Source organism: Sardina pilchardus, chromosome 3, assembly GCF_963854185.1.
Source record: "Sardina pilchardus chromosome 3, fSarPil1.1, whole genome shotgun sequence".
Lineage (NCBI taxonomy): Eukaryota > Metazoa > Chordata > Actinopteri > Clupeiformes > Clupeidae > Sardina > Sardina pilchardus.
The window spans coordinates 12,481,825-12,493,308 of record NC_084996.1 but is presented as its reverse complement, the minus strand read 5'-3'; the positions used below and the strand labels follow the sequence as shown (position 1 = coordinate 12,493,308).

The 11,484-nt window shown below is 47.4% G+C and overlaps 1 protein-coding gene across 1 annotated transcript; it reads right to left on the bottom strand.

Annotated features, from left to right (window-relative positions):
- Window positions 1-2,654: 2,654 nt before the first annotated feature.
- On the bottom strand, window positions 2,655-7,081 carry si:ch211-106h11.1 (volume-regulated anion channel subunit LRRC8D). Its single transcript, XM_062531109.1, has 4 exons — window positions 6,825-7,081; window positions 6,244-6,494; window positions 5,141-5,522; window positions 2,655-4,417 (listed from the first exon to the last, which is right to left on the bottom strand). Exons 1-4 carry the CDS (start codon window positions 6,957-6,959, stop codon window positions 3,296-3,298), a joined length of 1,890 nt encoding a protein of 629 aa, XP_062387093.1. The 5' UTR covers window positions 6,960-7,081; the 3' UTR covers window positions 2,655-3,295.
- Between the last annotated feature and the right edge of the window lie 4,403 nt (window positions 7,082-11,484).

Below are 11,484 nucleotides of genomic sequence, written 5' to 3'. Positions count from 1 at the left end.
GATCTGCTTGGACTGGAGAGGCACACTACCGGTGAGATTTCATGCACCAAAAATGCTTCATGCTTTGAGGAAAACAGCTTGGATTTGGCGCATGTCAGCATGTTGGCGATGCTGCGTAAAAACGAAGCAAGGCACCTCCTTGTATAATATCCAGTAACAAAGTAGCCTACAAGGGCAACGCACCACACAGAACATTATTTATACACTAATCCAGCGAAACACGGAAGTAACACAAAACCGCCATTACTGCGTGACTGGCTGCTAAGAAGTTAGCCCGTTGGTTCCATAGGCGGCTGTTGCAGAGGTTAGCTGTCATTAATACACGTCTTAATACCTTATGTTGTTAATAAATTACCTTCACTGGTAAGTTTTGGCACAGTCTGACATCATTGATCCAATGTTCCCTTTCACCTGACATTTTCTTTCATGAGCGGGATCTCTTGTTAGACATTCTCTGACAGGATGATTTCATTGAAAAGCACAGGCAAGTGTCACTCGTCACTCTCGCAGGCACGCAGTAATGGCGATATTCAAGATGGCAGCGCCCATAAAGTTCGCGCTGGATTAGTGTATAGGCGCTACTCGCAGTGTAGCCTATCACTGCACCTCCATTATCGTGTTTTCCACCAGCTAGGTCTCTACCGATCATAAGAATTTGCTCATATAACATCAGCCAACACTTCAAGGGCCACTACAAAGTATCTCGGGGGCCAGATCCAGGGCCCTGCTCTAGGGAACTCTCCGTTGAGCTTGGGAGCTGAAATTCGTCAGAATCACCGAACCAATCACATTGTGTATAGAATCGGTGGGCGGGTTTAACATAATGGTAACTGACATGCGGCCAGAAGTTGCGACGGTTACGCATCCTGCTACTTGAAAACAAGAAGATGATTCATATAGCGTTATCCTATTGCGTGGAGAGAGAATTTGAAAGACAACTGTTTATCCCACCCCTCCGATTGAGCCCTGCCTACAGTGAGTTCCCAGACCCTACATTTTGATGTGGGTCTGGCTGGTCAGGCTAACTAGCCTGTTCCTGCTGTCGGAACACTTGAACAGGTGAGCATCTTCACATACTGCTTCACTGCTTTGTGATTGTCTGTTAAAGGAATACGCCACCCAAAAATGAAATTAAGCCAGTCTCGGTCACCCCCAGAGTTAGAGCAGTGAAAAAACCCCGGTTAAAATCCGTCCGGGCATTCTCCTGCTTTGGGAGCAGCGTTTTTAGCTTTAGCTTAGCACAGTTGCTGTAAATGAAGGGTGTCAGTGAGCACGTCCTCCAAAAAAGTGACCGAGACATCTACATTTTTTTCTAAATATATCTTGGGAGCCGTGTGTTCAAAACGAGTACAAATCATAATGCAAAATCGAACGAGGCTATTACCTGGGCAGATCTTTACTTGGAACTATTCAGCCTCATCGCCGGCGAAGCACCGCTATATAGCTAGGCGCAAAGTTCTCACGTAGCAGTCTTGTAAACTCCCAACTTCTAGATTCGACTGGAACTTCACGGGGTGGGATTCAAGTGCTACGTGAGAACTTTGCGCCTAGCTAGCGGTGCTTCGCCGGCGATGAGGCTGAATATAGTTCCAAGTAAAGATCTGCCCAGGTAATAGTCTCGTTCAATTTTGCATTATGATTTGTACTCGTTTTGAACACACGGCTCCCAAGATATATTTAGAAAAAAATGTAGACGTCTCGGTCACTTTTTTGGAGGACGTGCTCACTGACACCCTTCATCTACAGCAACTGTGCTAAGCTAAAGCTAAAATCGCTACTCCCAAAGCAGGAGAATGCCCGGACGGATTTTAACCGGGTTTTTTTCACTGTTCTAACTCTGGGGGTGACCGAGGCTAGCTTAATTTCATTTTTGGGTGGCGTATTCCTTTAAAGGCAGTCTTTGTGACATGTCTAAGTGTTTTTTTTAGTAGGATCCTCATTACTGTATTCACAGACCACTCTTCAGGTTGAGTACTAATGAGATTCTGTCCTGTTATCCTCATAGAATAGACAGATTGGGCATAGTGGAACACAAACAAACAGTCCTGGCTCCGAATGCATTATGTACATATCTCTCTTTAGCTTCCATCCTCTCCCTGTGTACTGTGTCTGTTTCTGTCTATGAATCAATTCATCATTCAGATGACAGTCTGGATTGTCCCAGTGGTGGCTTGTCAAGTCCTACCCAGGTGCCTATACCTGCCCTGCACCACAAGAGGGCACCCTACTACGGCACTGAGCAGTAGCGCCCTATATTGGGACTGAGCAGGAGAGTGTGATCAGTACACTGTCTGAAATCAAGCTGTTTTTAAGTGATACTTACGTGGAGGAATTTAATGAAAGCACCAGTGTTTTGTTTTTTTTATAAGCACTGAATATGATATAGAAATGGTAAGATTCAACAGTAGTATTTTAACATTATAATTTACAGTTTGTTAAAAATGCACTACTGTAATATAATAAAAAAATGATATGGTGTTTCTGGAAGAGTAGAACATGTGTTTTATGTGTGCCACCTTTGTCAGATACACCGTCATGTAATCAAGATTTTATCATGTTTCTGATTATTATGTCTAATCATCAGATGTAGATTAAGATAATATCCTACAGACAATCAAGATCTATAAAATATTTATTTATTACAGTAGTTTGATCCCTATGGTGACTCAGTTTGCTGCCAGCCACAAAAAAGAGTTTATATTTGAAAGCAAACATTTATGAAGATGCCTCGTCATTACATTTACCTGTGTATCATTATTAGACATTTTGTTAGTTAGAAGCAAATTATCAGGTCAAACCACCTCTGGCCTACAATTTAGCCATACAAGTCCCACTTTAGAATGTTACAATAAAAGTAGGTATTGCTGCTATGGCTTTTGGAATTGTTATTGCAGTGATGTGGAAATAAACACATTGTCCAGGCACTACAACATGTAGGCGTTTTATGTGGCCAGACAAAGATTGAATAATTATTATAAATATTATAAATATTGGTTTGCAAATTTCCCCTAAAAATTATGAGGAGTGTGTCAGTCAACTACTATCTATATTAGCAATACCATTGTGAGAATTTATAGTTTTTAATTACTTTTTCAGATGAAGCCTACCTTCCTACTTGATTCACAATATACATTTTAAATTTAGGATGTATAGGATGCAATAATTAACATGCTTAGTTATGTTATGCAAAATGTCAATTCATTCAGTAGCACTGCTGTTATGTATCTCTCCTTGGTGCCTATGATTTTTTTTATTTTTTTTTTATTTTACATGTCTCTGAAGCCACTGTTTGCCTTCATATCCGAGACTCTGCTGCCAATAGGAAGCTCCAGTGACTGGTGGAGAAAGTGGGGAAACTGTCAGACTCTGGTCGGGAGGGCGGCTGGGAGGAAGAGGAGGTGGAGGACGAGCAGGGCTGCGTCAGGAGGTCCCTGACGTGACGAGGTAGCGAGTGAAGCAGCCAGTTCTCCACCAGCAGGCCTCCGCCACGCAGCCCGGCGCAGCAGCCCAGCTCGGCCGGCAGCTGCTCCAGACTGTTCCCTCTCAGGTCCAGCTGCGCGAGCTGGCTCAGCGAGCCGACGTCCGGGGGGAGGGCGCCCAGAGAGTTGAAGCTCGCGTCCAGGCTGCGGAGCTCCGGGCAGTTCGTGCAGAGCTCCGCCGGGAGGCTCTCCAGCCGGTTGCCGCTCACGTCCAGCTCCCGGAGCAGCGCCAGGGAGCCCACCTCCGCCGGCAGGACCTCCAGCAGGTTGCCGGCCAGGTAGAGCCGCCGGAGCCGGTGGAGGGTGAAGAGGGCCGGCGGCAGGCTCTGCAGCTCGTTGTGGGCCAGGTCCAGGAGCTCGAGCCGCCGCAGCACGCCCACGCTGGAGGGCAGGGCGAGCACGCGGTTGTGCGCCAGCCGCAGGCAGGAGAGGCGCCGCAGGTGCTGGAGGCTCAGCAGCTCCTCCAGGGTGCGCAGGCAGTTGTGCTGCAGGTCCAGGCTACGGAGGCCCGCCAGGGCCAAGAGCGCCGAGGGCAGGCGCTCCAGCTGGCAGCCCTGGAGCTGGAGCTCGGTCAGGCCGGCCAGCCGCCGCAGCCCCGTGAGCACCAGGAGCCGGGCGCCCTCGTTGTGGACCTCCAGGCGCACCAGGCTGCCCGCCACCTCGCCCAGCTCCGCCGGGATGCGCTGCAGGGAGGCGCGGAGGGTGAGCACGCGGAGGTGGCGCAGCTGCCGCAAGCTGCCCAGCGCCCAGCCGCGGCCCACGCCGCTCTCGCAGCCCAGGTGACCAGTCAGGTGCAACTCCTGGAGGCCGCGGAGAGCGTACACCCAGCCAGGGATGTCCGTGGCCTGGGTGAAGGTGAGGTGCAGGACCTCCAGACGCTCCTGCAGGTGCAGAAGAGCACCCGGTTCCACTGCAGCTGTGCAGTGATAGAGATGCAACTCCCTGTGGGTGAAACAGACAGTACTGTAGTAGCTTACTGTAGCTCAGCACTGAGTAGAATTAAATAAAACAAAATAGTTCCACAGAGACATTGACATTTGCCATCATTGACATTTGATCCCTTTGATTAAAAGTCACAGTAAATAAAGTGAATATCTACTCAGTAAATATACCAAGGATAGGAGTTTATTCATGCTATTTGTGAAGGAAAACATTATTATTATTGTTGTATGTGTGCTTGCAAGTTGCTGTAGACCTAAATTGACCCTTGACCGCCGACACCTAAATCTGCAGACACAGAATGTTCTTGTCTAGTTCACACCAAGAAAAGTTCAGTGTGCAGATTTTAAGTTCAAAGAGGAACTGCAAAAAGGTGTCTGGTAAACAACTGTTGTATAACTGATGTGCCATGCTTTGCTGAATAAAAAGACTTGCGCTGCGAGGAGAAAGTCAGAGACTGTTTTGCAGAAAGGAGAATTCTCCTTTCTGGTCACTCTCTCCTCTCGGCCAAGAGTAAATGTACTACGTGTTTTGGTGCTTGTGTCTTACTATCGGGAAGATTTTCCTGACACTATTACAATAAATTACTGCAAATCTCTGCATTTCATTGTCTTTGTACTCTGCACAATGACAATTAAGTTGACTCTAATCTAATTCAATCTCTACAATATATAATATGGTGTACATCACCATCGGTCTACTTGTATTGTGTCCAAGTCTACTTGCCTGAGGGCTGTCATGTTGGAGATCTGCGTGGGGAGCTTGGCATCGGCGATGAGCTCCAGCTTGAGCACCTCCAGCTGGCCGAGGGTGAAGAGGGCAGGGGGCAGGCTGGACAGGGCCACCAGCTGAAGCTGCGTGCGGCCCTGTGGGTCACTGGTGGTCATGCCCCGCAGGCGCTCCGCGCCCCAGCGCCGCTCCAGGTTCTCCTCCAGCAGCCGCGTCTCGCTGACCGGCGACAGGAAGACGGAGAGACGGTGCGCCAGCAGCGGGTCGTACTGGTCGGCCATGTGGAGCAGGAAGGCCAGGTCGTTGCACAGGTCCGGCACGTCCAGCATGGAGCCGGTCTCGTGTAGGCACTGGAAGGAGTACTTCCGCAAGGACCTGTGGATTGTGAACACAGCGGGACAGACAAGGTTATGTAGTCCTCTAAAATTTGGTAAAATTTGGCAAGTTTGATCAAAATTAAAGTGTGATATGACTTAATCAGGATGTTAGTGATGTTAAAACTCTACAAAGAGGACATTGGTAAGACTCGTGTCAATTTATCTCAGATAGTTAACATTGTACGTTTTACTAGATGCCAAGAAGATTACACTGTTTGCATAGCAGAACCAAGAGTGCCTTTGGAAGCCTTTTAAAGTACATCCCCTTGTAAAATGGCGACTGAAGCACAGCTTTAAAGACATGCCTCTACTTCCATGCTAGGACAGGAGTTCAAATAGTCATGCCATTGCATTCCTAGACAGCATAACAGAGACAAGCTTGTGAGAGCCGTGTCGGTGGCACAAATCTCTCTCCCAGCCCCCTGAAACAGACCCCCTTACAGAACTACAAAGCCAGCAAAGCTGATTAGAGGGCCACTTTCCCATTCCTGGGCCAGTCGAGCCCAACCGCCAGAGTTACACTCCACAGAACTAAGTTAGAACAAAACAAAACAAAAAAAACACCAACTGATGGTTTAGTGCACTCACAAAACCACACCGGGTAAGTCACCTCCTCCAGAGGACACTCTGCGATAGCAAACACGCCACTCACTCATGAGGACAGACACATGAATAAATTCCCGGCGCTCGCCCGTTTGTTCAGCGGGTCACTGCCGTACTTGTGGCAGATCCAGCTGAGCGTGTAGAGGCCCAGCAGGCCGAAGAGGCCCACCAGGCACAGGTAGACCACCAGCAGCTTGTGCAGGACCGAGGCCAGCGCGTGGGTGCACTCGAAGGCCCGGTAGCCCGTCAGGGCGTGGGACAGGGGCTGGCAGACGTGGTTGAAGGTGATGGATCCCAGCAGAGGGGTGGTGTAGCTCACGATGACAACGACCTTCAGGACCTTGAAAACGGTCTGAGCGAAGTAAACCTGCGGGAAAGGCAACATGGAAACCACTGACATGGCGACACACATTTACAGAATTACTATTCAGAAAAGTTTTCATCAGCCTTAGTCTTCATTTGAGTAGAAAAATGACATGATAACATGGATGAGTTTTCGTGTAATTAAAAATGTGACCACTGATAATTTAGCCGTAAACTAAATGTGAAACTGGACACCATATGCAGACAGCCTTCAATCCCTCCAAGTATGATTGGATTCTTTCCACTTTATAAAGTCCACATGTGTAAAATAGCGTCATACCTAATCAGTTCATGTAGTCTAAAAATGGAAATGTATGCTGGACTCAACTCTAACCTTGTAGATGATGTCAGAGCTCTCACAGTGGGCCCGGAAGCGCCTCACTCTCTCAAACAGCGCCCTTGCCTGCTCCCCGTCGCTGCGGTCCAATCTCGGGGTCGGCCTCGTGGCGTCCGGGACGACGCGGGACATCTGTGGCTGAGGAGAGCCGGTGTCGGTGAAGGACAGAGTGGACAGCGAGGAGGTGCGGGACAGCGTGGACGGGCAGGGCGACGGAGGAGCGGCGGTGGACGTGCTGTCCGACCTGACCAGCAGGGGGCTGTCCGTGCCCGAGTCCAGACTGGACTGCCTGGTGAGGGAGGCCGGTGGGGCGGGGCGCAGCAGGTGCACCTTCAGCCTCTCCCCCTCCTCCTCTTCCTCCTCCTCCTTCTCTCCGTCCTCCGCCGGCCGCCCCTGGCCGCGGTCCAGCCGCGCGGCGTGCGAGAGCGCGCGGGACGTCCACGGTGACTCGGAGCACTTGGCCAGGATGGCCAGGAAGTGCTCGATGCGCGACGAGGTCAGCGGGAAGTGGAACCAGAAGCAGCCGCTGGCCAGCAGCACCAGCGACTGCAGCAGCGCCACGTAGGGGAAGAAGCGGGAGAACCAGGGCAGCGCCTCGTGGTAGCACACCTGGCTGATGTAGATGTACTGCTGGTAGTCCAGGTTGGTGCGGAGGCCCCGGGGGGCGCTCTTGGCCCCGGGCGACGAGGGGAGGCGAGGGGGGAAGAGAGGCTGGTGGGGCGGAGGGCTGGAGGCCGGCAAGGTCGGGGAGAGGTCCGCGGCGGAGGAGGCCAGGCTGAGGTTGCTGGACGGCGGGGCAGGCTGGATGGGAAGGCAGACCACGCGGTCGCGAGAGAGCAGCAGCGTGCCGGCGAGCACCGACACCATGAGCATGAGGACCACCAGGTAGTCCATGAACACCTCCCACCAGGGCTTCAGCAGCTTGTAGCTGCTCTGCCGCTCGTTCAGACACGCCAGCTCGGACAGGGTGAACATCTCTGCGAGACGTCAAGTGGGAGCGGGACAGGGCTGAGGGAGAAAGATGGTCCGGAGGCAAATTCATTTCACAGGAAAAAGAGAAAAGAAATTCAATCAAAGTTTGTGAGTCTCCAGTAATTGACTAATATCATGAAACTAAACTGAAAAAAAAAAAGCTCTGAGCAAAGTTTTGCTGCTGGAATACAACAAAGCCTTCACTGTAGAAAAGTCAGCAAAACAACTTGTTTACAAAGTCTAAATCTGAGTTTCAAACTGAGAGGGTATTTTGCAGATGGGGGATGGGTGAGAGGGGGGGTCATGGGGAGCTTGGCAATATGGAGCAAAAAATACTATAGGAACAGTTGTTTTAGCAAGTACTATTACTTGTACAAATTACATTTAACAAAGATGATCATATGATCATTCTTAGAGCTCTGAATACAGTTTCGTGGGGTTCCAGCAGGTCACCCCTTGACAACTGACCTCTGACTGGAGTCCCAAAGGGCTAAAGGCAGTATACTGAATAGCTCTCAGATAACGCATAATGAGCCAGAATGTGAGTTTGTTTGTGACAGAGAAGTGCAGCAAACAGAAAATAGAAATACCATAATAATGACGTGGGAAATTGTTTAAGTCTAAAAAATATCTAACTCATATGCTAGTCAACCTGTGTTTTTTGTTTTTACATTCAATGAGGAAAAAACTTACTGCGGATTTTCTGCTGGATCAAATCACACTTTCTTGACTTTAAATCTCCATTTCAGAAGGTGATGCAGATTTGTTCAACTGACGGTATTTTATAACGCGACTCAGTACAATTCAGCCGTATTCAATGCCTCGAGTCCGGTGCAGTCCGGTTCTTTCGGGAGCGGACCGAAACTTTCGCACAAACTTCAATAGGGGCGCTGATCCGGGATGTGAAAGGCGGTCACATCACGTGTTTCTCTGCTCCTTTGAGGTTGTCATGGCAAAACGAGCCCGGGGAAATGGGAATAAATGTTTAGGCCTACGGTCATAAACGCCTATCCCGGCAACCTCAATGAGTGCACGTGTGTTTAGTATATAAAAGCTTTGCCATAATTCTGTGTTTTTATCAAAGGAGTAGACCTGCACAAGTTGAACCGTAAGCCACACTTAACTGCGTTTTGAAGATTGTTGCATGATATCATGCTTTTTGGACAGCAGAGGGAGGTATTGTTCATAGTAGTTCCTACTAATTCCTGAGGAGCTCTAAAGGGATACACTGACGTCTAACCATTTTAGCGCATTCACGAATACAGGCCCAAGAGCAAGGCATATTAGAACAGTCTGTACTTCACACTAAATATGATTTCATTAATGATTGTTATCAAGCTTTTGGTAACATTTGTAATAATAAATGTAAGTATTTTAATTGAACCTTTAGGCTATGTTTAATCTTATGTTCATTTAAAAGCTTAGGCTATTTGTTTGTGTTCTGCACACATAATGCAGTGCCTTCTTCCTATTTCAGTGTGTGGATTGTGGCCAGTCATAATCATGCGATTTAAAACAATATCTTCTTGACAGTAAAACACCTGCGGTTCTTTTATAAATGTCTGTGTGTGTGTGTGTGTGTGTGTGTGTCTGTGTGTCTGTGTGTCAGTGTCTGTGTGTGTCTGTGTGTGTTTCTCTGTATCTCTCTCTCTCTCTCTGTATGTGTGTGTGTGTGTGTGTGTGTGTCCGTAAGAGATTTTCCTCAAACAGGTGTGAAATAGTTTCCCTGTATCTAGGCCTGTGGTGCTCTGACTATCCGTTACATGCAGTTTCTGTGTGTTCAAAGCACAGCTGGAACAGGTTTGTGTGCATGGTATGTGGTGTATATAAACATTTGTTTGTGTGTGTGTGTGTGTGTGTGTGTGTGTGTGTGTGTGTGTACAGTATGTGTGTGTGTGTTTGGATATTTGTGTGCTTGTGAGCTTGTGAATGTGCATGTGGTTGTGCATGCGGTTAACTGTGAATGCCAAGGAGAGTTCCAGTAATGACAGAAGAAATGCACAGTGTGCAGCTTAGCCTATACTGCAACCACTCAAAGTTTGGGACAGCACTTTCACAATGTGAAATCACAAGTGGAAATGCACTCTCTGATGTGACAGGTGAAAAACATGACCTCATCTTCTTTCCCGCCTGCCTCAGCTTGATTGTTGTGTTTAAGTAGCCTATACAGTGAGACAGGCTATGTTTAAGTAATGGTACAGTATAAGAGGAGAGATTGGCAGTTTAGAGTTTGACAGTGTTTTGTGGAATTACATGAAGAGACATCTTTGTGTGTGTGTGTATGTGTGTGTGTCTCTCTCTCTCTCTCTTTCTCTCTCTCTCTCTGTATGTGTGTGTCTTTCTCTCTGTGTGTGTGCGTGTGTGTGTGTGTGTGTGTGTGTGTGTGTGTGTGAGAGTGAATGAGTGTGTGTGTGTGTGTGTGTGTGTTTGTCAGAGGGAACTGGTTGCGCTCTCAGGCCTGTGGCTTAACATATCTCAAGAGATGGTGTATGGTGTGCTTGGGTGGAGTGTGTGAGATGTTCACACCTTTGCAGCACCATATCAGGAACAAACAGAGATATGTATAAATAGATGTCCCTCAACCAAGGCACCAGGGTGGGGTCCAGTGTTAATCGCATGTTGTATGAAACTTCTGCGCTTACTCATCTGGCTTTGCACTGCAGATGCTGCAGACTAAGACAAAAAGGAGATAGGACCTCATTGCTTGACTGTTGCCCATCCCAGCCTGTTGTCTTTTACATGTGGTTCATTTGAGGCTTCTCACGATGCTGATTCACTATGACATGACAATACCAGCATTGTCTCAATTGTCACCTTGTAAAAACAAGCAGTTTTAGTTTCAGATAGTATATTCACAGAAAATAGTGTCATATCATTCTGCATAGTGATTTGGATTTTCTGAGTGTGGGTGTTTTGAAGTGGTGGTTTCATGAAGACAAAGAAACATTAACTTTTGTTATTGAGTGAGGTCTACAGTACATTTTGCCTATACTGTTCCTTTTCATTTAAGATGCCACAGGAGGAGTTTTGGGATCTTTGGTCAGAATGGATTTAACCCTCCGATCACCATCAATTACTGTCTCTATTAGCCTCAGGAGACATGACCTGTTCCTGCAGATCTGAATGCCTTCTTTTATAGCTAATCTTTGATAGTGATATACATTCAATAATAACTGGAATTTTATCCCTTAATATATTTTAACCATGACATAGCGCAAACTCTGCTTTCTGATCTTGCACATCACACTCGAATTTATGAGCTAGATAATTTGAATTTGAATTTCCCCTTGGGGATCAATAAAGTATCTATCTATCTATCTATCACTCCACCAAGATGGTGGCAATTGCAATTTCAGTGGATTTACTCACTAAATTGTTGTGGAAACACAATAAGCATGGAAACTATGCACACATCCTGCATCACTGCATTACTTCAAACACTAAGTTACTCCTATACTAGCAATCACATGACATAAAACAATAAAATATTGAGGCCATTCAACAAAGCACACTGGGTAATTCAACAATGAACTGGTTGCTATGTTGCTATGTCATTGTATATTTTAGCATATGTGACCGTTCAAAGCGAAATCAGTCCCATTGCGCACAAGGTTATTTTGAGAAAATCCACAAAAACAAACTTCCGGGTTAAAATGTTGAATTTCACGTTTTCGCATAATTCGAC